This window comes from Liolophura sinensis, chromosome 4 (genome assembly GCF_032854445.1).
Source record: "Liolophura sinensis isolate JHLJ2023 chromosome 4, CUHK_Ljap_v2, whole genome shotgun sequence".
Lineage (NCBI taxonomy): Eukaryota > Metazoa > Mollusca > Polyplacophora > Chitonida > Chitonidae > Liolophura > Liolophura sinensis.
Window position 1 is genome coordinate 8,923,044 of NC_088298.1, and position 25,418 is coordinate 8,948,461.

The 25,418-nt window shown below is 39.5% G+C and overlaps 1 protein-coding gene across 1 annotated transcript; it reads right to left on the minus strand.

The window, feature by feature from the left end:
• Window positions 1-11,885: 11,885 nt before the first annotated feature.
• LOC135464793 (baculoviral IAP repeat-containing protein 3-like) lies at window positions 11,886-23,948 on the minus strand. The gene is made up of 7 exons (XM_064742340.1): window positions 23,788-23,948; window positions 22,941-23,090; window positions 20,926-21,099; window positions 19,501-19,611; window positions 17,448-17,533; window positions 15,818-15,932; window positions 11,886-14,437 (listed from the first exon to the last, which is right to left on the minus strand). Exons 1-7 carry the CDS (start codon window positions 23,791-23,793, stop codon window positions 14,270-14,272), a joined length of 810 nt encoding a protein of 269 aa, XP_064598410.1. The 5' UTR covers window positions 23,794-23,948; the 3' UTR covers window positions 11,886-14,269.
• Window positions 23,949-25,418: the final 1,470 nt, after the last annotated feature.

The window sequence follows — 25,418 nt, forward strand, 5'->3', positions numbered from 1 at the left end:
GCCGCTGTGTGCGTGTGTTTCTGTGTCTGTGCCACTGTGTGTGCATCTGTGCCGCTGTGTGCGTGTGTTTCTGTGTCTGTGCCACTATGTGTGCATCTGTGCCGCTGTGTGCGTGTGTTTCTGTGTCTGTGCCACTATGTGTGCATCTGTGCCGCTGTGTGCGTGTGTTTCTGTGTCTGTGCCACTGTGTGTGCGTGTGTTTCTGTGTCTGTGCCACTATGTGTGCATCTGTGCCGCTGTGTGCGTGTGTTTCTGTGTCTGTGCCACTGTGTGTGCGTGTGTTTCTGTGTCTGTGCCACTGTGTGTTCATGTGTTTCTGTGTCTGTGCCACTGTGTGTGCATCTGTGCCGTGGTGTGCTCATGTTTCTGCGTGGCGTCCTCTTCCTATAAAACTGACCGCGTACATAAATGTGACGAATTCTTGCCTACAGCATCAAAAGAACAGTCGAATAAATATTAAATAAATGTTATAAATATGAATCCCAAAATGGACAATGAAGTTCAGCGTCCTGGCCTAGTCGATGTTTAATCCTTAGCTCACAAATATCTATATATTATATATATATAAGGTCAAATATCTCAAGAACACATATTATATATTGGGCCCTCGATTTGGATATATATTAAGTACAAGATGGATGTTCTATCATGCATGACTAAGTAATTGTGCAATTCAGATTTTTGTAAAAGAACTATATATTTAAAGGCAAAGAAAACACTAAAATGAATTATATATCAGAGGAAAGACCGTTGAACACTGTCCAGAAAAATAGTTTCATTTATTGTTTTAGAAGTTTTCAATGAATAGAATGGTTTTAAAAATTCAGATTCTATGGTGGCAGCTAAAGTTGTTCAAATATGAAACAACACATGCTTAGAATCATACATATTATCATACATGTTATACACCTGCTTAGAACTAGGCTTTCAAGGACCAGACCAGCATATCTTCTTTTCCTGAGTACTTTTTATTTATTTTTTGGATGAATAATAATCAATTTTGTACGTAGCTACTTGTAGTGTGTGTAATGTCCAGCTTTGGTTTATGAAGCTCTCACCACCCGTCTGGTAAAATGGTTTCGTCCACAGAGTGAAATGATAAAACCCCTGACACGAGGGGTTGTCATCGAAAGTGGAAATTTGTTGACGAGTGAAAGTTTAAATTCTGTTCAAATTGATTGTCACCTTTCTCCACCTACCGGTAACTCATAAAGAGCATAATGCCTGACTGATGCCACATACAAGCACATGCTGTGTTCATAAAGGAGTTTCATCTGCTGATTTCCCCCTTTGTCTGCTTCTGTGGTTGCCATGGTAACTAGAGTGCTATTTCCCTGATCTATTTAGTGTATAGTTAGGCATGAATTTTGTGTCCTGGATACAACTCCAATACTTTCCGATATTTAATTTTAATTCTTGAAGGATACTTTGACATAGAGGTGATGATATGTTGTGATGTCCATTTTCAGCATTGCCATTGTAACCAGCTTACCATCATCCCTACATATACGAAATAGACGGATATGATTTTCTGTCCATGTGCAGTTTTAATCTTTTGTGGATACATGCTCATTTCTCATTTCCATGATTGCCGTGGTAACCACATATATATACCTGTCATCAACACCCTCAGAGGCTTACTCATGACAATGCTACTCTGGTATTTTTTTTATAGGAAAAAAATCTCAAAGAACTGCATTTCTTTGGGCATGTGTTGTGTTGACCTGAGTCCGGTTGTTCAAAACTGTATTAAAAGTTAAGTCAGACTTAAACCTTAGTACCTGCAGTCTTGGTCTAATACCAAACTAATACTGGCATTGACTATTTGGATAATTAAACACTTTTGAACAAACGGGCCCTGAACACTAAGTTGTTGACTACTGGTACATATTTGTGTTGGCAACTAATCAGTTTCAGCAATACACTTTTACATCTTTATCATCTGTTTTCAGCTATTAAGTTGTACAGGAGTAGAACTAGATGTCAAAAAGGTAGGTATAAAAGATTTACTGTTACAACCTGCCATGTGGTCCAAGTCTGTCGAAACCTAAAGCTCGGCTTACACTTAAACTTAAGACACAACCAGATTCAACAGAAGTTGTCGTACCAAGTTGGTCCAAGTTACTGATGTCCATACATGTGTGATTGTTAGACTGACTGGCATGTACATAAAGACCTGAGCTCAACACCATTTGAGTTGGGTGTTATTGTTAATTCCTGTGGGCAGTGTTCTGACTGGTTCAGTTTACTGAAGTGTTCTCACTGGCTCATTCTGCTGAAGTGTTCTCACTGGCCCAGTTTGCTGAAGTGTTCCCATCAGTTCATTCTGCTCAAGTGTTGTCATCAACATTGACTCAGTTTGCGGAAGTGTTCTTACTGGCTCATTCTGCTTAAGTGTTCTCACTGCCTCATTCAGTTAAAGTGTTCTCACTGGCTCATTCTACATAATTATTCTCATTGCTTCATTCTGCTCATAGGTTCTCACTGACTCATTCTGCTGTTGTGTTCACACTGGCTCATTATGCTCAGGTGTTCTCACGGGCTCATTCTGCTAAAGTGTTTTCATCGTCTCATCTTGCTGTAGTGTTCTCACTGGCTCATTCTGCTCAAGTATTCTGACTTGTTCATTTCGCTGAAGTGTTCTGACTGGTTTATTTTACTGAAGTGTTCTCACTGACTCATTTGTAGAAGTGTTCTTACTGACTCATTCTGCTAAAGTGTTTTCACTGGCTCATTCTCCTTAAGTGTTCTCATTGGCTCATTTTGCGGGAGTGTTCTGACTGGTTCAGTTTACTGAAGTGTTCTCACTGGCTCATTGTGCTGAAGTGATCTCACTGACTCATTCTGTTTAAGTGTTCTCACTGGCTCATTCTGGTAATTGTTCTGACTGGCTCATTCTACATAATTGTTATCATTGCTTCATTCTGCTCATAGGTTCTCACTGGCTCATTCTGCTGTTGTGTTTTCACTGGCTCATTGTGCTCATGTGTTCTCACTGGCGTATTCTGCTGTTGTGTTTTCACTGGCTCATTCTGCTCAGGTGTTCTCGCTGGCTCATTCTGCTCAAGCGTTCTGACTCATCTTGCTGTAGTGTTCTCACTGTCCCATTCTTCTCAAGTGTTTCCACTAGCTCATCTTGCTGTAGTGTTCTCACTGGCTCATTCAGCTCAAGTGTTCTCACTGGCTCATTCTGCTAAAGTGTTCTCATGATCTCATTTTGCTGTAGTGTTCTCACTGGCTCATTTCGCTGAAGTGTTCTCACTGGTTTATTTTACTGATGTGTTCTCACTGACTCATTCTGTTTAAGTGTTCTCGCTGGCTCATTCTGGTAATTGTTCTCACTGGCTCAGTTTGCTTAAGTGTTTTCACTGGCTCATTCTGCTGTTGTATTCTCACTGACTCATTCTGCTTAAGAGTTCTCACTGGCTCATTCCGCTTAAGTGTTCTCACTGACTAATTTTGCTTAAGTGTTCTCACAGACTCATTCTGCTTAAGTGTTCTCTCTGGCTCGTTCTGCTTAAGTGTTCTCACTGACTCATTCTGCTCAAGTGTTCTCACTGACTCATTCTGCTAAAGTGTTCTCACTGGCCCATTTTTGTGTGTGGAGGGGAAGTGGTAATCTTGGTGTCCAATTAAGTTTTAGCGTGACTAAAGATTTTGGGCTAACTTTCAAAATATTAGTTAAAAGGCTATGCAGTGTAGATGATAGCCAAATATTTTCAGTGTGGAACGGCTTAGACAAATATGCTGCTTGATTGTGCTAATGATCTGTCTTTTAATGATGTGCTCTTTATATTTTATTCGTTCATCGAAGTTACCACCATGAACAAGAATTCCCCAGGAAACAACAAAGGTGAGAGCAATTAAACCTAAAGTTTCACCTGCACTAAGTAGCACACTGCCCCTAATCTTGGTTAATAATTATATTTTATGGTATTATGGAATGTTAAGTCATTTACCTTGGTTCGATAAAAGTGCACATGGGATGTTCTACATGTAACTGACCAGAAAATGTTATTTATGTATATTTATTTCATTGGTGTTTGGGCCTCTGTGGCCGAGAGGTTGGGTGTACTAGCGCATCGCGATGACCCATGAACTTCTCACCACAGTGATCACTATTGGTGTCGATATTGGACTGTATATTGTATTTGGGAAGAATGATGTTGTCATTCTGCTCGGGAGACCCGCTTTTTACAACTCGCGTGTACGGGAGAGCGGTTCAAGAACGCAAGATTAATTCTTATCAGGTGCAGGGTTGTTGATTCTCATTTTATAAACCTGAGGGTCAAGAATATGACTGTTCAGATTTGCCCAAACCATCAGACAAATAGAAACATCCACTTTCCTTTGCCACTGAACTCTTAACCTTCAGGGTGTTTGCAATGTGAGAATGGTAAAGTCAAGGATATATGCAAAACATGATTATCTTGTGTTATTTTAGTTATTTTTCTTATTCCTGAACAGCAAGTTATTAAACAACACTTCTCAAGGATATAATTGACTGCATTTGTCTGGATAGGCACTCTTGACTTCTTTTACCCATAATAGAGAGAGCCAAAGTAAGGTCTAGTGGAAAAGTTATATTATTCAACAATCAAATACATAAATAAATAAAGTAAATAATACTTTTCTGTTCCAGATCCAGGTGAAAGCAATGGTCCTCTTATGACAAATCATCCACAGGCTATAGAAAGTGAGTAAAATGTCCAGGTAAATTTCACAGATCCAGTTTTTTGTCTTAATAGGTACCTGATAAGAAACTCTAAAACTAAGGCTATAGTTTTAATGAAAATGGAGAAATGTAAGCCCCAAAACTTTTCTTGAATAAATTGTGAGACACATTTTATATCTCTTAGTTACCAGTACCATCTATATTTGTTGCGTACTTTTTTTCGTGTTGATGTCATTTACCTGCCAAGAGGGCCGGAACTCTGGCTTCCTCCACTCCATTTTCAGTTCAACCGTCATATAATTGAAAGGACGATGTTAAATGTCATTCAATCAATAATTCAGTCATGAGTTGAAATTAACATATATGTTGTTAAGGCTGCTACCATGAGGGCTAGACACATATGTGTGAAGTAGACTTGAAAGTGAGAGCTACACTAGAACAATACTGATAAGGTCACGAAAGGAGTGTAACCCGTGGCTAAGGGGCTAAGGTGCTTGCCTGTCAGCCGCTAGAACACAGGAGGAGCAAGTTTAAACCTGCTCGGCACAATGACACAGGAGCCTCTCACCAATGCAGTTGCTGTGAGTTCAATTCCAGGTCATGCTGGCTTCCTCACAAGCTATTCGTGGGAAGATTTTCATGGTTTTCCCCCAGGCTCTGCTCAGTTTCCTCCCACCATAATGCTGCCCATCATCGTATAAGTGAGATATGTTTGAGTACGGCGTAAAAACCAATTAAATAGATAAACAAATAGTGTTTGTTAAGTGAAAAAGTTCCTGATCTGTTCCTGATCCAGGTTCATAGGCTAGAGAGTGTGAATAAAATGACCGATAAATTTCGTAAAAGTTGTTTTTGACTTCAAAGGACATATGAAAAGGAACTCTGAAATTGCCGTTGTTGTAAATGTGAAATATTCGTGGGTATGGTGTAAATCAATCAAATAAATAAATAAATTCAAATGTACCCAGCCATGAAGATTGTATTTGTAGATTCAAGGTTGGTCACTCTCCATGAGGCTTTGGTAACAACAATTGCTTTACAATGTTTGTGTGGCTGTTAGCCTAGTCTAATATTGAAAGCCACTTTTGTCCTCTTCCAAAATGAATTGCCTATCTGTATTAATATTCTGGTCGCTCTGGTTTCTTCCACCTCTAGTGGCCATCGAATACCCTAGATCCTCAACGTTTTCACTTGTAAAAGAGCAACTTTCAGAGCACTTTATGCACATTTATGAGTTGATTTTTGAGACAAAAGCACAGTAGTTGGATTCACCAGGTTCAGGGCTTCACAAAAAGCGTAACTTCAACAGTCTTCTAAGAAGAATGTCTTCAGAATATGCTTGGATAAACACTTTGCAAAACATGCTAAAGGCTGAAGGATTGCAGTGAACCGAATACTCTTGAGTATGGCGTAAAATAAGATCAAATAAATAAATTCAATGACAAAATGTCATACAAAGACTGTCTTACGTCCTATCTGCCTGACTCAACAACACATTAGGCATGTTAAGAACATGATCATGTGATATCTTGCAGAATAATCCTTAAAAGCCATCATGGCCTAAGTATGCAGACCAAATTTCAATTTCATCCTTTAAGATTTCTGTTCAGGGGACCAAAATCAAAATAGAGTGAAAAACGCATGTTCCGGACATTTCAAAATGATGTTCTACCTTATTTTACTTGAAAAGGTGATCAATTGGTCCTCCATGTTCTCGGTAGACAGCGTGCAAACGTTTCTTCCAGGAACTAATTGCGTCCCGAATCTCCTTAAGAGTAATTTTTTCCAGTAGTCTTTGATGCATGCTTTTAGTCCATGCTCAGTGAATTTTTCCATGCGACCCTCATGACACCTGACGCGCGGAAAGTGCGTTTTTGAATCTATGTTTTCGTTTTAACTCTGTGTACAGACTACTCTAGCTATGCCATTTGAATGTCTAAAGTTTGAAAGGGTTTGAAAAAAGGATATTGGAGGAATGGAGCATCAAAGCCCGGCCTATTTTTTTTTTTTGCCCACCTGATATATGATCCATCTATAGTACAACACAAGCGGTTTACTTGTATTTATTTACTAGTATTTGATAGGTGTGTTACTGCGTAGTCAGGAATATTTCACTTGTACGACAGCGTCCAGTATTATGGTTGGAGGAAACTGAGCAGAACCCGTGAAAAACCCAGGATCATTTACAGATTGCGAACAGACCTTCTCACTTACAAGCAGTTTACTAACAGTTTGACATCAAATATTCTGTATCTCAAGCAAATGTAAGTTTAGCGTTTTTCAGGTGACATATTTTGCTTTGTTCTGATGGATTAACTCAAGCCACTTGAGACTTATTTGGTGAGGTTTGATTAAATTCATTGTGAGAAAAATGTCAGTGTTAACATTAGACGTCTAATTTTAAGGCCTTTATGTACTTCAGAAATAGTATTTTTATACCATATTTTAGCTGAAATACAACATGTTGAAATGTTGATATTTTGTTTTTGTCCCAGGTGGAAATGGCAGGAATGGCAGTACCTCGGGAGGTGAGAATTTTAATTCCTGATTTTCCCGTCTCTTGTCCCACGTATTATTGAAAACCCCCTTTTTGTAGAATGCTGGCCACCGTCATAAGGCCTCCACATAAAAGACAGTTCAAATAAATAAATAAAGTAAATTACAAAATTGATGGCAATATGTCTTTTGTGAGTTTTAATCCATGCTGAGGGAAATTATAAAGTACAGGTATGTAATGTGTATTGAGCTGAGTTTTTGTGTTCATGTTTCTCCTACAGGTGGGTTCTTTGTTCTTGACTTTAATTTAGACTAGGCAGAGTTTCAGGGCATTTTTGCCACAAAAATAAGGACAAATTTGTTGGATTCTCGATTTCAATAATTTGGACTGTCTTATTAAAAAATATTTAAATAAACAAAAGTAGATTTAAGGTAGTCTAAATTCATGCTACTTTTAACGACCTTATTTCAGAATGTTGCTGGCAATGACTCTGTACCACAATCTTAATCAGTGCCATCTGACAGCATGGCAGACGAGATAGAGGACACCTGGAATGGTGGAAATGTCCCAGAGGAAAGCAATGCAACAATACTGATGAACAGAGCACTGTTGGGGATGCCACACAAAACAGAGCTACACATCTAGATGAGGTCAAACCAAAGACTATTTGTTCATCTACAGCAGCCGAATATGAACAAACAGAACCAAAGACTGTTTGTTCATCTACAGCTGCCGAATATGAACTAACAGAACCAAAGACTGTTTGTTCATCTACAGCTGCTGAATATGAACAAACAGAACCAAAGACTGTTTGTTCATCTACAGCTGCCGAATATGAACAAACAGAACCAAAGATTGTTTGTTCATCTACAGCTGCCGAATATGAACAAACAGAACCAAAGACTTTGTCTTCATCTACAGCTGCCGAATATGAACAAACAGAACCAAAGACTTTGTCTTCATCTACAGCTGCAGAATATGAACAAACAGAACCAAAGACTGTGTATTCATCTACAGCTGCCAAATATGAACAAACAGAACCAAAGACAGTTTGTTCATACTACAGCTGGCGAATATGAACTAACAGAACCAAAGACAGTTTGTTCATCTCTCATGAGATCTGGCCCATATTTTGTAAATCTCTGGCATTTTTAGGCCATGTATGTAACTTTACAGTATGGCGATTATCGCCTGTGGTCTGTGTTGTACACAGAGAAGCCTCATGCCTGCAGCAGATGTACGGCCGTGATGTCACTGTGGCTTGATCGTTGCGGAATAGATTTTCTTCCACATACAAGTCACAGCAGAGTTGCTTGACCATATTTGGACATTTGCTCAAATGAAGAAAAAAAAATTGCCTTACTTTTGGAGAACTTTTCCCTTTTACACCAAAAAAAAATATATTCTCAGGAAAAATATATTTTTTTTTCTGGTATTATGGATCTCAGATTTCCATATGTTAGAACTGATAGTGAATTAGAAGCGAACAAGAAAGGTAAAAAAAGATATATATATATTTATGTGTATAAAGAAACTAGCGTCTCCAAACGAAATCCTTATCCATACGCCACAGGGGACGATAAACACATATCATTGATTTCATTCATATATTTTGTATTCTTAAGATATTGTCTAAAGTATTTTTTTACATTTACAGAAAAAATCACTAAAGGATATATTTCTAAGGTTTTTTCGAACCAAATTTTCCAGAAGTATTTGTCAATATTTTAGCAACTCTTTGTTCCTGTGCACTTCTAAGAATCTTCACCCGACAGTAATTAGGGATGGCCTTCCGCTCCCTTTCCTCATTCAGTGATTTTGAACAAGTCCTGTCAAAGTTTTTTTCTCACCTTCTGTCTCATCTGATCGTCTGTCCATGTAGACGCATGGCATTGGAAATCCATTCCAGCAATTCTCTTAAAATGTTGTGACTGTTCGTGAGGGAAATGATAAGGTCATGGGATGGACAATTTTTAGTAGGGACTACAACGGAAAAAAAAATCTCAGAACAAATAGTTTCAAACAGAATATCTCAGGAAGCTCAATTTTTTTGTTTTGTAAAAAACTGTGATTAAAAAAAAAATAATGTGACACATATACGGATAATGACATATTCAGATAAACTGTGACAAATAACAAGTAGAGCATTTTGCACTTCTTTACAGAAGTTTATCAGCAAAAGGTATGTGAAAATCAAAGCGACGGAAACCCGCTGCAGATGGGTATACAAAAAGAAATGATACTGGGTCTCAGTGCAATACCAAAGGTTATGTGTTGTGACAAAATATTTTAATAAAACCCTTTAAAACTAAAGTGTGAAAGGTGACAAATTATGTTACAACCTCATTCTTGTCATTTGTCTGTTCTAAATGTGATTAACTACTTCTGGTAATGTGATTAACTACTCCTGGTTATGTGATTAACTACTCCTGGTTATGTGATTAACTACTCCTAGTAATGTGATTAACTACTCCTAGTAATGTGATTAACTACTCCTAGTAATGTGATTAACTACTCTTAGTAATGTGATTAACTACTCCTGGTAATGTGATTAACTACTCTTAGTTATGTGATTAACTACTTCTGGTAACGTGATTAACTACTCCTGGTTATGTGATTAACTACTCCTGGTAATCTGATTAACTACTCCTGATTTACATAACCATGTGGACAGACTTACGAGCAATAAGATATATATTGTCATTTTTTGATGAGCCTAGATTGTGTTGCAGGTTGAGTTTATCAAAAAAAATATTATTTTGGAAGAAAAATTAATAAAATAGTGCCCTTGTGGGCATGAAATAGCCTTTGAACTGCTGATGTCTTGTCTGGTTTACTGATTTGAATTTGAATATTAGGAATAGAATTTACTTGCATTGACAAAAATATTTTGTCTCTTTAAGATCAAGATTTAGAACATACAGAACAATAATTACTGAATACTGAAAACTTGACTACTATAATTAATGTTGATTGTGTGAGTTGCCATGACACTGTTATCGTGATACTGTCATTCCGTTGTTTTGATAACAGTTGTTAATATAGGATGGCAAATAATATTGGACGGCCACTATTATAGGATGGCCACTATTATAAGATAGACAATATTATAGGATGACCATTAATATTGGATGGCCACTATTCTAGGATAGACAATATTATAGGATGACCATTTATATTGGACGGCGACTATTATAGGATAGACAATATTGTAGGATGACCATTTATATTGGACGGCCACTATTATAGGGTAGACAATATTGTAGGATGACCATTAATATTGGATGGCCACTATTCTAGGATAGACAATATTATAGGATGACCATTTATACTGGATGGTCACTGTTATAGGATAGACAATATTGTAGGATGACCATTAATATTGGACGGCCACTATTATAGGATAGACAATATTGTAGGATGACCATTAATATTGGATGGCCACTATTCTAGGATAGACAATATTGTAGGATGACCATTAATATTGGAGGGTCACTGTTATAGGATAGACAATATTGTAGGATGACCATTAATATTGGACAGCCACTATTATAGGATAGACAATATTGTAGGATGACCATTAATATTGGACGGCTACTAATATAGGATAGACAAAATTGTAGGATGACCATTAATATTGGACGGCTACTAATATAGGATAGACAAAATTGTAGGATGACCATTAATATTGGACGGCCACTATTATAGGATAGACAATATTATAGGATGACCATTAATATTGGATGGCCAACATTATAGGATGCCAAGTTTTTTACAACAACCATTATTTCAGAATGGCCATCAATATAGGATGACCATTGTTATAGTATGGTCATTATTTTAGAATGACCATTATTTAAATTTACACCGTACTCAAGAATATTTCACTAATATGACAGCAGCCAGCATTATGGTGGGAGCAACCAGGCAGATCTCAGGGGAAACCCATGACCATCAGCAGGTTACTGGAAGACCTTCCCGTGTACAGCCAGAGAGGAAGACGTACATCTGCAGATGTATGCCATTAATATAAGATTGCCACTATTTTAGGATGCGGGGCCTCCGTGGCTCAGTCGGTTAAAGCGCTAGCGCAGCGTAATGACCCAGTAGTCTCTCACCAATACGGTCGCTCTGAGTTCAAGTCCAGCTCATGCTGGCGGCCGTACGTGAGAAGGTCTGCCAGCCACCTGCGGATGGTCGTGGGTTTCCCCCGGGCTGTGCCCGGTTTCCACCCACCATAATGCTGGCCGCCGTCGTATAAGTGAAATATTCTTGAGTACGGCGAAAACACCAATCAAAAAAAAAAAGAAAAAAAAAAAATTTTAGGATGCAGCTGGATTTGAACTCGCGACTTCGGCAGTGAAGGACGAACTACATGACGCAGTCTTTTGGGGGGACCTATATTACCCCTTGACCAGCTAAGAGTCACATGGATGGAGACCTGAGTGATGTCAGGAAACATCTGTTCTTAAGTCTGTGGGATTTAAACACGCGATCTCACTGCTCTATTCATAAAAGCCACACTACTCATCGTTGATGCTGTCCGTGACAGCTAAGTCAGTGGATCAAGATCAATCAGGAGCGAACACTGCACCACAAAAGTAAAAACAAAAACTTGCAACAAATTGGATAAACTAATTATCTTTACTATATAAAACAACATAATTAAGTCAGTCAGATGGACACATTTGCTGATCTCCCAGAGGCTCTGATATTGCAATATTGGTACGATGCTCAATAATTAATGACCAACCAACCTGCACATGCGTCGCACCCGACGTCCGCTTTTTATCACGGCCACATCTAGGCTGGCTTGACCTTTGCGACATACGTGGGCTTGTTTAGGCTTAGCCTCATCACTCATGTCCTTGCAAGGAACTATGTAATCAGCACTCGTTAGTAAAATTGTTTTAGGTGTGGGTTAGAATCAGGTTATGCAGACGTACTTCTGATGGAGAGACTGAATGGGTATAAAGTATTGTTAGAAACAAAGATTGACAGTTTTTATATTTCGTGACATCACTTCCTGCCTCCTCACCGTGACCACAGTGACCTCAGCATTGTTCGAGATTTCTGTACAAAATTTGCTAGCGGTTGCAGTGACGCAAACCGAAAGGTATAGAGTGACGCATGCGCTGTGAAGAGTATGAGCCTAATCTTTCATCTAAACAGGTGCAGTCTTAGACGCAATTTTCATAAAATATTAGACCACTTCTGGGGCCGAAAATTGCATTTGTCCAGTGGGATATCAGTCCTACGTTCGAAGTAAACCTCAAAACACCTTTCCAAGACCAACAGAACTGTCAGAATCAGGTAAAATGTGGACCTTTACAAAGTCACATGCCAAATTGCAGGTCATTTACCATGCCTGTGTACCTGTCTATGTTTTTAATTCATATGTTCTAAGTTCTATTAAATTAAAAAAATAATAACACTGCTGAAGTTTCATTTGATATATTTTACTCCAAATTCATTTTAAAAACTGTAAAAATTGACTTGTTTAGGATTATGATTGGCTAAAACTGATTGACTGATTGAACAATTGATAGAAAGACATTTGTGGAACTGTTACTAAACAATTCAGGCTATAAAAAAATCAGTCTTAAAATATTTACCTTTGGTGCTGCAACAAATAAGAATAATGCAGGCTCTCCGAGGCTCCTTCCAAACAAACCTCAAAACAATTAAATGCTACGATCAATAAGCCTGTCAGAATGACTTTAAGGTAATCATGCACTAATGTGAAATTTTAGGTCATTTTGGGTCACGTTTGTTTATTTTATATTTGATTGGTGTTTTACGCTGTATTCAAGAATATCACACTTAGTATGTACGACAATAAGCATTATGTTTTATGGAAAATGGGCAGAGCCCAGAGAAACCCACAACCATCCACGGGTTGCTGGCAGACTTTCCAACGTACAACCTGAGAGAAAACGAGCATAAGCTGGACTTGAACCCAAAGCGACCGCATTGGTGAGAGGCTCCCGAGTCATTGCAGCATGTTGGTGTGCTACCCTCCTCGGCCACAGAGGCCCCACCCCACCATGTTTAAAGTTTGCTACAATCAATCAGAATCTTTACTGGACAGAACAGCAGGTGTATATAGGTCACAAGCTGATTGTTTCGCATTTGAAACGTAAAAAAAAAAAAAAAACTAAAAAAAAATCCATGTGGTGCTGCTTGACCATTCAGTAAGCTGGGTTTGGTTGTGTGGACATTGGCTTAGCCAGTTCTAGTTCTTTTCAGCATGCTGACAGTTTGTTTACATTCCCAAGAGTTACATCCTTAAGTGTATAAGGTGACACTGAAAACTTGTGTATTAGCCAATTCAGACAGCAAAGTCTTAAAAAATACATTCACTGGCAGTCAGACAATCAGACCAGTAAATAAATATCACAGAAGAGATTCCTTGCCTATTAAGTAATAGGCTCGGAAACTAACAAAAATTAGGCTCAGTGCCCATCAATTTTCACAAAATTTTAGGTATCTTTCAAACCACAACAAGAGTCAATTTTGCACCATTAAGAATGTATACCCTGTACATCTAAAATACACGTAGGTAATATTCTCCTTTCTTGGAATATACACTGTGTACTATAAAAAATATAAAGTTGTGAATAAATAATATGAATAAAACATGCTCTAACAAAATAAACCCAAATGTACATGTGCTCATAAATGTCATCATAAATGTAAGAAAATATTATTTATTTATTTATTTATTTATTTGATTGGTGTTTGCCCTCAAGAATATTTCACTTATATGGCGGCATCCAGCATTATGGTGGGAAGAAACCAGATTCCTATGCACAAGTGAAGCCGGAGAAAATATTACAATTATTAGCTGATATATATTTATAAATAATTCTGGCTTTTCAGAGTTTACTGTTAAGAACTTGTTGACTATAAAAATGTATAAATTAGTAGTGAGTGCTAAATGTCAATATAATATGCCATATAAATACAAAACTAAGCATTTCTCTTTTCTTCATAAATTTATGAGAATATAACAAAACTCATAGAATTGCACACCCAGGATGAGAATACACGTTTTTGTTGGGTTTTTTTTCTTTTTATCTTGTACAGTTTTGGTTTTACTCATAAACAATCTGAAATCCAGTAATTGTCATTTTGCACAACGGACAACAGCCTGACATCTGTAATGATCTTGCACATTCTTTGCAATACGAGTAATGGCCACATGGCAAGAACAATGTGTTTTTTCTGTGAGCTTTACAAACAGCGCACAAGAACTTTTCCATCTGAAACAAAGAGAAAAGTTGAGAGGTGTAGGACAAGTTGAAGAAAAGAACAGTGGAGAGATTGGAGCCATATCACCTGCTTGATGACGGCATAATATCTGAGAAAAGGTCATGCTCACATTAATGCCGCAAATACTTAGCAAATTGGTAGCAAATCAAGCATCATGACATCCTATTTAAAGACGCTTTTTGTGAAATGTACACTCAAGAGAACTGGCCCCAGTAGCACAATTGGCAGAGTGTCCGATTCGTGAGCGGTAGATCCAGGGTCAATCCTGGGTCGAGTCACACCTAATAGGACCTTAAAAGAGGAAGTTGTAACTTCCTCGCTTGGTGTTCAGCATGAAGGGTATAGTGCAACGACTGGTTGAACCGTATCAGTATAAAGGCTCGGGCGGGGCAGCTTACTTGCCTTCAGTAAGGCATCTCAGTGAAGCAGCACTAGATAAAAGAGCGGTGGAAATCCGTCCTGCAACAAGGAAGCACATTACACGTACATGCACTCTAAGGATTCCTTCGTCGTCATATGACTGAAAAATTCTACAAAAAAAGTATGACGTTAAACCCCAAGCACTCACTCACTCACATTCAAGGGAGATAACTATACACATACAATTTACTAAACACATCCCATCACTTTCTGAATGCATTTATATTTTTTCTCTAATTCATTGTTTTCTGGTAATTGCACTCGAAAAGCACAACATTTTGTAAAGTATGATGTGGTCAATAAATGGCCAGAGGCAAGAATTAAGACAGCGAATACAAAAATGATTGGTACAATGTTTTCAGCTCAACCATAAAAGGATCATCAGACGGCAGGGAAGCAAGTGTTAATGCAGGTCGAATTAGTGACCAGTCAGTGCAGGGAGCATCTACTAATGACTTTAATATTTATTTGATTTAATTATTTGATTGGTGTTTTATGCTGTACTCAAGAATATTTCACTTGCACAACGGCGGCCAGCATTATGGTGGGAGTAAAGCGGGCAGAGCCATGAGGAAACCCACAACCATCTGTATGTTGCTGGCAGACCTTCCCACTTACAGCTGTTGATTTTAATAGGATTGGAAGCACGCAATACCTGTAAAGGGTCTCCTTGGCAAAGTGGGTTAACACGCCAGAACAGCGCAATGACCCAGAAGCCTCCCAGCAATGAGGCTGCTGTTAGACAAAGTCCAGCTCATGCTGGCTTCCTTTCTCGTCAACCATATGTGAGAAGGTCTGCAGCAACTGTGGATGGTTGTGGGTTTCCTCTGGCCTCTGCCGGGTTTCCTCCCACCACAATGCTGGCCACCATCGCATAAGTGAAATATTCTTGAGTTCGGCATAAAATACCAATCAAATAAAAAAATTAATAAATAAACTAAATGTAATACCTGTAAATCCTGCAGAACTATGTCACAAATCCCTGCCAGCTTACGACAACTGTCCTTGGTCATTTGCTCACCACTACTGGAACCGTCCGTGCAGATCTGTGACAGCAACTCTGTCCTACAAAGACCAACCAGAAGACAGATGTTAAGGTCACTCAACAAACCATTGAGCAAGTCACCATGGGAAACCTTACTTCTATAATATGAGACTTTATACCGCGTAGACAGCAAAACCAGAACAGCGATGACAGTGTGACAGTTGTTGGCAAATGGTCGCATTTTACATCAGTCAGAATCTTAAAGTAACTGTTCATGTAAATGCTTAAACTGTAGTAAAAATTACACGCCCACCATGGCTTAATTAAAATTGTATAGAATTACTCCAAACGCTGTTCTGTCCCTACTGGGACACTAAAAATAAACTAAATCAATTTTGAGTTGACCTATATTTGTTTTATAACCTGTAAAACGAGTCATAAATCCCATTTGCTGTACCAACCATTGAGGTTATTTGATTCATTTATTTATTTGATTGGTGTTTTACGCTGTACTCAAGAATATTTCACTTATACGACAATGGCCTGCATCATGGTACGAGGAAACCGGGCAAAGCCCGGGGGAAACCCACAACCATCTGCCTGGTTGCTGGCAGACCTTCCCACATAGGCCAGAGAAGAAGCCAATATCAGCTGGACTTTAACTCACAGCAACCACATTGGTGAGAGGCTCCTGGTTCATTATGCTGTGCTAGTGCGCTAACCAACTGTTCCATGGAGGCCCCTTGAGGATATCTGTGAAACTTCACAGAATCTGACACAGTTGTTGACATGTGACACCATCCATTGTACATGTATATAATGGAACAGCACACTGTGACGGTGACACAGCACATAAATATGGCTGACACAGCACACTATTAAAGCTGACACAGCACACTATTAAAGTTGACACAGCACACTATTAAAGTTGACACAGCACCGTATCATGATGGCGCAGGAAACTATCATAATGGCACAGCACACAATCATCATGGCGTAGCAAACTTTCATAATGGCACAGCAAAATATTAAGGTGACACAGCACAACATGATGGCACAGCACGTTAATAAGGTGGAACAGCACACTATCATGCTAGGACAGCACACTATCATGGCTACACAGGGAACTATCATGACGGCACAGTACACTAGTAAGGTGATTTAGCACACTATCAAAATGATGGCACAGCACACTAATAAGGTGACATACAGCGCACTATTTTGGTGGCACAGCACATTATCACGTGAGATAGCACACTCTTAAGGTGACACAGCACACTCTTAAGGTGACACAGTACACTATCAAGATGACACAGTACACTGTCATTTATTGGACTGTGCACTGTCATTTATTGCACTGTACACTGCCATTTATTACACTGTAAACTGCCATTTATTGCACTGTACACTGCCATTATTACACTGTCCACTGCCATTTTTATTACACTGTACACTGCCATTTATTACAATGCACACTGTCAAGATGAGACAGTAAATGATCACAACACCCTATCGTAATGACAGCACAACGTATCACAACACACCACATAAAGACCTGATAATTTCTTCCCATCATGGTGACATAATGTCCTAACCTGTCTCGCAGTTTGTCCACATAATGACGCAGTTCCTCAACCAAATTTTCTTCTTTGCGATGAAAAACTTCAGCATCGCTGCTCATCTGGAAAAGAGTAAAACAAACAGACCATGTTCACTTGTCAGATGATTCTTCCATTGAGTGCAAACATGCAAATAGATGGACAGACAAACCAATACTGAAACTTACAACTTCTACATTTTTTTCTTTAATGTCAGGGGTTTTAAGGCCATTAACCTGATCACGCTGACATGGTATTCTGATCACGCTGATATGGCAAGCAGACATGGTATTCTGATCATGCTGACATGGTATTCTGATCATGCTGACATGGTATTCTGATCACACGGACATGCTATTGTGATCACGATGACATGGTATTCTGATCACGATGACATGGCATTCTGATCATGCTGACATGGCATTCTGATCACGCTGACATGGTATTCTTATAACACTGACATGGTATTCTGATCATGATGACATGGTATTCTGATCACACGGACATGGTATTCTGATCACGATGACATGGTATTCTGATCACGATGACATGGCATTCTGATCACGCTGACATGGCATTCTGATCACGCTGATATGGCATTCTGATCATGCTGACATGGTATTCTGATCATGATGACATGGTATTCTGATCACACGGACATGCTATTGTGATCACGATGACATGGTATTCTGATCACGATGACATGGCATTCTGATCACGCTGACATGGCATTCTGATCATGCTGACATGGTATTCTTATAACACTGACATGGTATTCTGATCATGATGACATGGTATTCTGATCACACGGACATGGTATTCTGATCACGATGACATGGTATTCTGATCACACTGACATGGTATTCTGATCACGCTGATATGGTATTCTGATCACACGGACATGCTATTGTGATCACGATGACATGGTATTCTGATCATGCTGACATGGTATTCTGATCACGCTGATATGGCATTCTGATCATGCTGACATGGTATTCTGATCATGCTGACATGGTATTCTGATCACACTGACATGGTATTCTGATCATGCTGACATGGTATTCTGATCATGCTGACATGGTATTCTGATCACACGGACATGCTATTATGATCACGATGACATGGTATTCTGATCACGATGACATGGCATTCTGATCACGCTGACATGGCATTCTGATCACGCTGATATGGCATTCTGATCATGCTGACATGGTATTCTGATCATGATGACATGGTATTCTGATCACACGGACATGCTATTGTGATCACGATGACATGGTATTCTGATCACGATGACATGGTATTCTGATCACGATGACATGGCATTCTGATCATGCTGACATGGTATTCTTATAACACTAACATGGTATTCTGATCATGATGACATGGTATTCTGATCACACGGACATGGTATTCTGATCACGATGACATGGTATTCTGATCACGATGACATGGTATTCTGATCACGATGACATGGCATTCTGATCACGCTGACATGGCATTCTGATCACGCTGATATGGCATTCTGATCATGCTGACATGGTATTCTGATCATGATGACATGGTATTCTGATCACACGGACATGCTATTGTGATCACGATGACATGGTATTCTGATCACGATGACATGGCATTCTGATCACGCTGACATGGCATTCTGATCATGCTGACATGGTATTCTTATAACACTGACATGGTATTCTGATCATGATGACATGGTATTCTGTATTCTGATCACGATGACATGGTATTCTGATCACGATGACATGGCATTCTGATCACGCTGACATGGCATTCTGATCACGCTGATATGGCATTCTGATCATGCTGACATGGTATTCTGATCATGATGACATGGTATTCTGATCACACGGACATGGTATTCTGATCACGATGACATGGTATTCTGATCATGCTGACATGGTATTTGAAAGTTTGATTTGAAAATGCAAATATTTTGATCTCTAACTATCATATATGTAGACACAAAAGTATATCAGAGGTATTTTATATGCAAACAGATATTGTCATAAACTAACAGCTGTTTTACCTGTTTACGAACTTTACAAAGCTGTTCATCTTTGAACTTCAGATCACTCCGTAACTCAACAATGTCTGCTGTCAACTTTTTCAACTCTCTCTGGAAATTTTCCCAGTTTGCCTATAAAAATATAGACATAGATACGAATCCATCAATAGCAATGACAGCTTATTCTGGCTTCCTCTCCGGTTGTCACACATGTTTAAGTGAAAGAATCTTGAGTACAGCGTAAAACACCAATGGAGTAAATAAATAACATTTGGGAGGTACCATGTTTGGTGGAAGCTGATGTCATGGCCTCGCTAATACACGTTTCGAGGTACGATATCTTACAACAGAGTGATGTCCCTTTGCAGCGTGACGATGTTGCCTTACAATTTAGCTTTTAATATGAGGCTGGCACCCTAATTCCTCAATCTTTTCCCATATAACAGATTAACTATCAGTGTAATTTATGCCAATTTTTGATTCGATTTTGGAGACAAAACTACACTGGTTGGATTGGCCAGTTTCAGGGCTTCACAAAAATCAGTCAACACAGAAAAATGCCTTCAGGATATGCTTGAATAAACACCTTGCAAACATACGAAAAGTTTGAAGAATTACAGTGTGGAGAATCATGTTCTTGGGAGGGTTTGGGTGTCAATTATATGATGGCAGTCAGTACTGCATGAAAATAAAGATAAAAACAAGACTGTCCTTGTGATTAATATGCATGTAGATGTTTAGATGATATAAAAAAAACTACCTACAATTGTTTCAGGGAAACTGGTGCAATACGTTAGCAGGAGTTGCATGGCTACCATCTGTGTACACGAAAGCCCATTATACACTTTAACACCTGAATGGCAGTAATCATGACAATAATAACCCGATTTTAATTTACCTTAAGCATACACAGGTTTAGACAACAGGGAAGATATACAGTAATATAGTATAATAACAAACATGTGGGGAGATGGAAGCATATGTCAGGGCAGAAACTGCACATTTCTACAAAAACAGAGTGATGTCCCTTGGCAATGCGATGTCGCCACTTTACTCCATGGGTCACTTTGTTCATTTTAATACGGGTTGGTGTATAGAACACAGAAGAGTGAAAAAAAATTAGTATTCAACAATAAATACAATCTGCCTGCAAGTTTGATTTCAGCATGAATGCAACTGTACCATGATAAAACATAAGCGAGAAACTCTACCACCTTGTACAGGGACAAGATCAGCTTGCCCTGGAATGCCCATGTCCTTAATCCTAATGCCATACTGTTCTTATTTTCAGGGCAGGTATCAGTAATCTTTTCAGCTTAAAATTACATTACACTCCCATTTTTTTTTTTTTAATGTGAAAAAAACACATCACAACCTGTACAGGCATATATTAATCCCCCAAAGGCTAAAGGTAGAAATAAAAGAAGGTCCCAAACAGTTTCTTACATTATTTTCATCCTTTGCCTGCTGAAGCTTATTTTCGCAATGACGTCTTATTTTCTCCTCGGCATCAACCAATGAAATCTCACGATTCATCATCTCTTTCTCCACTGACTCCAGTTTTTTGTGTACCTTTGTCAATTTCATGCTGTTTTCAGTCATTTCCTTGTTTAGTGCTTTCTGTGCAAACAGAACGTGTGAAACATGAATACATAGAATATATGAATAAATCGAATATGTGAATACAAACTACGTGATACATCATTTGACAGAAATTGTGAATACAGCATAAGTGCTATACGAATATATATGTAGAATACTTGAATACTGAATCTGTGATATATGAACTTACAGAATGTGTGATACATGACAAGACAGAATGGGTGTTTACCCCACGGGTGTGTACAGGTGGGTCTTCACTCCATGGAAGTGTACAGCTGGGTATTCATTCCATGAGTGTGTACAGGTGGGTGTGTACTCCATGGGTGTGTACAGGTGGGTGTGTACTCCATGGGTGTGTACAGGCAGGTGTTCACTCCATGGGTGTTCACTCCATGGGTATGTACAGCTGGGTGTTCAAAAAAACACATCACAGCCTGTTATACAGGCATATATTAATCCCCCAAAGGCTAAAGGCAGTGTACAGGTGGGTGTTCACTTCACGGGTATGTACAGGTGGGTGTTCACTCGATGGGTATGTACAGGTGGGTGTTCATATCATGGGTGTGTACAACTGGGTGTTCATATCATGGGTGTGTACAACTGGGTGTTCACCCCATGGGTGTTTACAGCTGGGTGTTCATTTCATGGGTATGTACAGCTAGGTGTTCACTCCATGGGTGTGTATACCTGGGTGTTTACCCCATGGGTGTGTCCAGCTGGGTGCTCACCCCACAGATGTGTACACCTGGGTGTTCACTCCATGGGGTTCCCTTCATGGGTGTGTCCAACTGGGTGTTCACTTCATGATGTGTACAGCTGGGTGTCCACTTCGTGGGTGTGTACAGCTGGGTGTTCACTTCATGGGTGTGTACACCTGTGTGTTCACTCCATGGGTGTGTACAGTTGTGTGTTCACTCCATTGGTGTGTACAGCTGTGTGTAAACCCGATGGATAAGTACAGCTGGGTGTTCACTTCATGGGTGTGTACAGCTGGGTGCTCACTCCATGGGTGTGTACCTCTGGGTGTTCACTCCACACGTGTGTACAGCTGGGTGTTCACTCGATGGGTGTGTACAGTTGTCTGTTCACTTCATGGCTGTGTACAGCTGGGTATTCATTTCCAGGGTGTGTACAGCTGGGTGCTCACTTCATGGGTGTGTACAGCTGGGTGTTCACTCCACACGTGTGTACAGCTGGGTGTTCACTCCATGGGTGTGTACAGTTGTGTGTTCACTTCAAGGGTGTGTACAGCTGGCTATTCATTTCCAGGGTGTGTACAGCTGTGTGTTCACTCCATGGGTGTGTACAGTTGTGTGTTCACTTCAAGGGTGTGTACAGCTGGGTATTCGTTTCCAGGGTGTGTACAGCTGTGTTTTCACTCCATGGGTGTGTACAGCTGGGTGCTCACTTCATGGGTGTGTACACCTGGGTGTTCACTCCATGGGTGTGTACACCTGGGTGTTCACTCCATGGGTGTGTACACCTGGGTGTTCTCTTCACGGGTGTGTGCCACTGGGTGTTCACTCCATGGGTGTGTACAGTTGTGTGTTCACTCCATGGGTGTGTACACCTGGGTGTTCCCTCCATGGGTGTGTTCACCTGGGTGTTCTCTTCACGGGTGCACCTCCTTTAATGACAAGATAAACCACCTCTGTGCCATTTTGTTCAAATACCCCACCTAGCTGGGATTTTGTTCACATTTTCTACCTCTAATTCTCTTATTTTGTTCTTACATCTACCTAACTGGGATTTCTGTCACATATCCTACTTTAGATTTTGTTCAGATATACTATCTCTAACTCTGTAATTTTGCTCAGATATCCTACCTCTAACTTTGTGATTTTGTTCACATATCCTACCTCTAACTCTGCGATTTTGTTCAAGTATTCCTTTTCTTTGTCTCGTAGTTCCGTGACCAGAGTGTCTACGCTTATGTGATCTTTCTCAGTTGTCAGGGGCCCAAAGTGAATCAAATCTCTACAGAACCCTTCCATGGTACGATCACAACTCTGAAAACAAACAGAAATCACAGGAGTATTTTCAATTTCACCTGTCCCACAACAGATGATACAATCCCATGCTTTTCGTGATGCCATCATGTGAAACTGTGAGGCTCTGAGTTTTGTTTCCCTAGTTAAGAGATACTGATCTTTTGAATTCTTTCGAGTGAATCACCAATTCAGTTGCTAAATATCCTCTGATTGCTTTTTTTTCTACTTTCAACATGTATCTATGTCTGCATTTAATGTCTACTGTAAAACTGCAGTGTTTAATGGCATTTTTATTCAAAGTAAACAGAAACAATAACATAAAAAAATATGGGAAACCATATTTAGATGGAATCTGGGTCGTATGACCTTTCAGATGATGTGAACTTTATTTAAGGCTGCCTTCTTGTCACCCGGGATGTTTTAGAATCTTCTCTAGCATTTTCGCACTTTCCTTCATGCACCCATGAACCTACTTGCAATGTGTTACAAATGAAATACACCTTAGTATAGCATGGCAGTAAACAAAATGTCATAAAAAACATGTAATGAAATTTCCTCCAATAAAATGCATTTCAGAGCGAACTATTAAAAATGTCATACAATACAACTTTGGGTGCTGAAACATATTTTTTCTATAAGACATCATCTTAAATTATCTGTACTGATATTTTAAATCCTGCATTAATTTATACAAAACAATGTTTCACTTTTTTACCTCCATTGCAAGAAGAGCTACAATGGGTTGAATTGGACTGACATGACTGTACTTTCTGGATAACGTCAACAATTCTGACTTTGGGGTCTTCAGTGCAAGCTTGGCCACCTTGTCTCCACGCAATTCCAAAACTGCACAACAAATCCAGGCCTCTCGGCACTGACACTGTTCAAAAGAAACAAAATAGAAATCAGAGGTTCAGCAATCCTTCAGCAGATATTGTATAACTTTCCAGTAAATTCTATAGATTACTAACATGGTCTCTAAGACCGTATAGCCCTTGAGCAGAGAGTAAAGTCCTTCAGCCAATGCTATACAGCCTCACCACAGAGACTCCAGCCTCACTGCAGGGACTGTACAGCCTCACTGCAGGGACTGTACAGCTTCACTGCAGAGACTGTACAGCCTCACCACAGAGACTGTACAGCCTCACTGCAGACTGTACAGCCTCACTGTAGAGCCTTGCTACAGACATTGTAAACCCTTCAGTAAAGACTGTAGAGCCTCACTGCAAAGACTGTAGAGCCTCACTGCAAAGACTCCAGAACCTCACTGCAAATACTGTACAACCTCACTGCACAGGCTTTACAGCCTGATTGCAGAGACTACAGTGCTCTTCAGCAGTTAATATTTATTTATTTATTTGATTGGTGTTTTACGCCGTACTCAAGAATATTTCACTTATACAACGGCGGCCAGCATTATGGTGGGTGGAAACCGGGCACAGCCCGGGGGAAACCCACGACCATCCGCAGGTTGCTGATAGACCTTCCCACTTATGGCTGGAGAGGAAGCCAGCATGAGCTGAACTTGAACTCACAGTGACTGCATTGGTGAGAGGCTCCTGGGTCATTACGCTGCGCTAGCGCGCTAACCGACTGAGCCACCGAGGCCCCGCTCTTCAGCAGCTAGCGTAAGGCCCTTTTAATAGAAAATGCTGTACAAGCAGGGACTGTAGAGCCCTTCAAAAGAGATTGTAGAGAACTTCAGCAGACTGTACAGCCCATCAGCAGAAATCACAGACCCTTCATTGTACAGTGTCGAGTTCTTCAGCAGAAACTGTAGAGCCTCAGCTGAGACAGTAAAGCCTCTCAGTAAGTGTTCTGGACCCTTCATTACCTGGAGGCTGTGAGACTGATTTCAATCAATCAATCAAATAGCATCCAATGCATCGTGAAATTTAATGAATTGCTAAACATAGTATAGTTTTTGTGTACTGATTTTCTAATACACGTTTATTAAACTGAGGAAATCCAGGGCCTTGAATGTTTTCTTGATTTTCTTCCTTTAACCTTTGCACTTTCCATACCAGTTGTTACCCAATTTGGGACACCTGGTCTGCTTAATTTAGCCAAAATATAAGTCACTGTAGCAGGAATATGGAGTTTCTTTTTTCTCACATGGATAGACCATCTAATGAACAACATACTCATGTCTTTACTTTTCCAAAAGGTTGGTAAAAACATTAAATATTCTACTTTCAATACTACTAATATCTGTCTCAAAAATTATAAGAATTAGAGTAACTGATTATTACATCTGAGCAGTTCAATTGCAACAGGGGAGTTCTGAGATCAAACTCTTTTATCACTGAAGGTAAAAAAAGTCCTGTTGTATCATGCAGCCTGTCA

What these genes read in the sequence shown, in the direction of transcription:
- LOC135464793 (XM_064742340.1), bottom strand. An exon ending in AGGCAAAGGATGAAAATAAT is followed by an intron (nt 19,612 to 20,925) that starts GTAAGAAACTGT and finishes ATATTTTTATAG; the next exon opens with GCAAACTGGGAAAATTTCCA. An exon ending in GTGGACAAACTGCGAGACAG is followed by an intron (nt 15,933 to 17,447) that starts GTTAGGACATTA and finishes TGGTCTTTGTAG; the next exon opens with GACAGAGTTGCTGTCACAGA.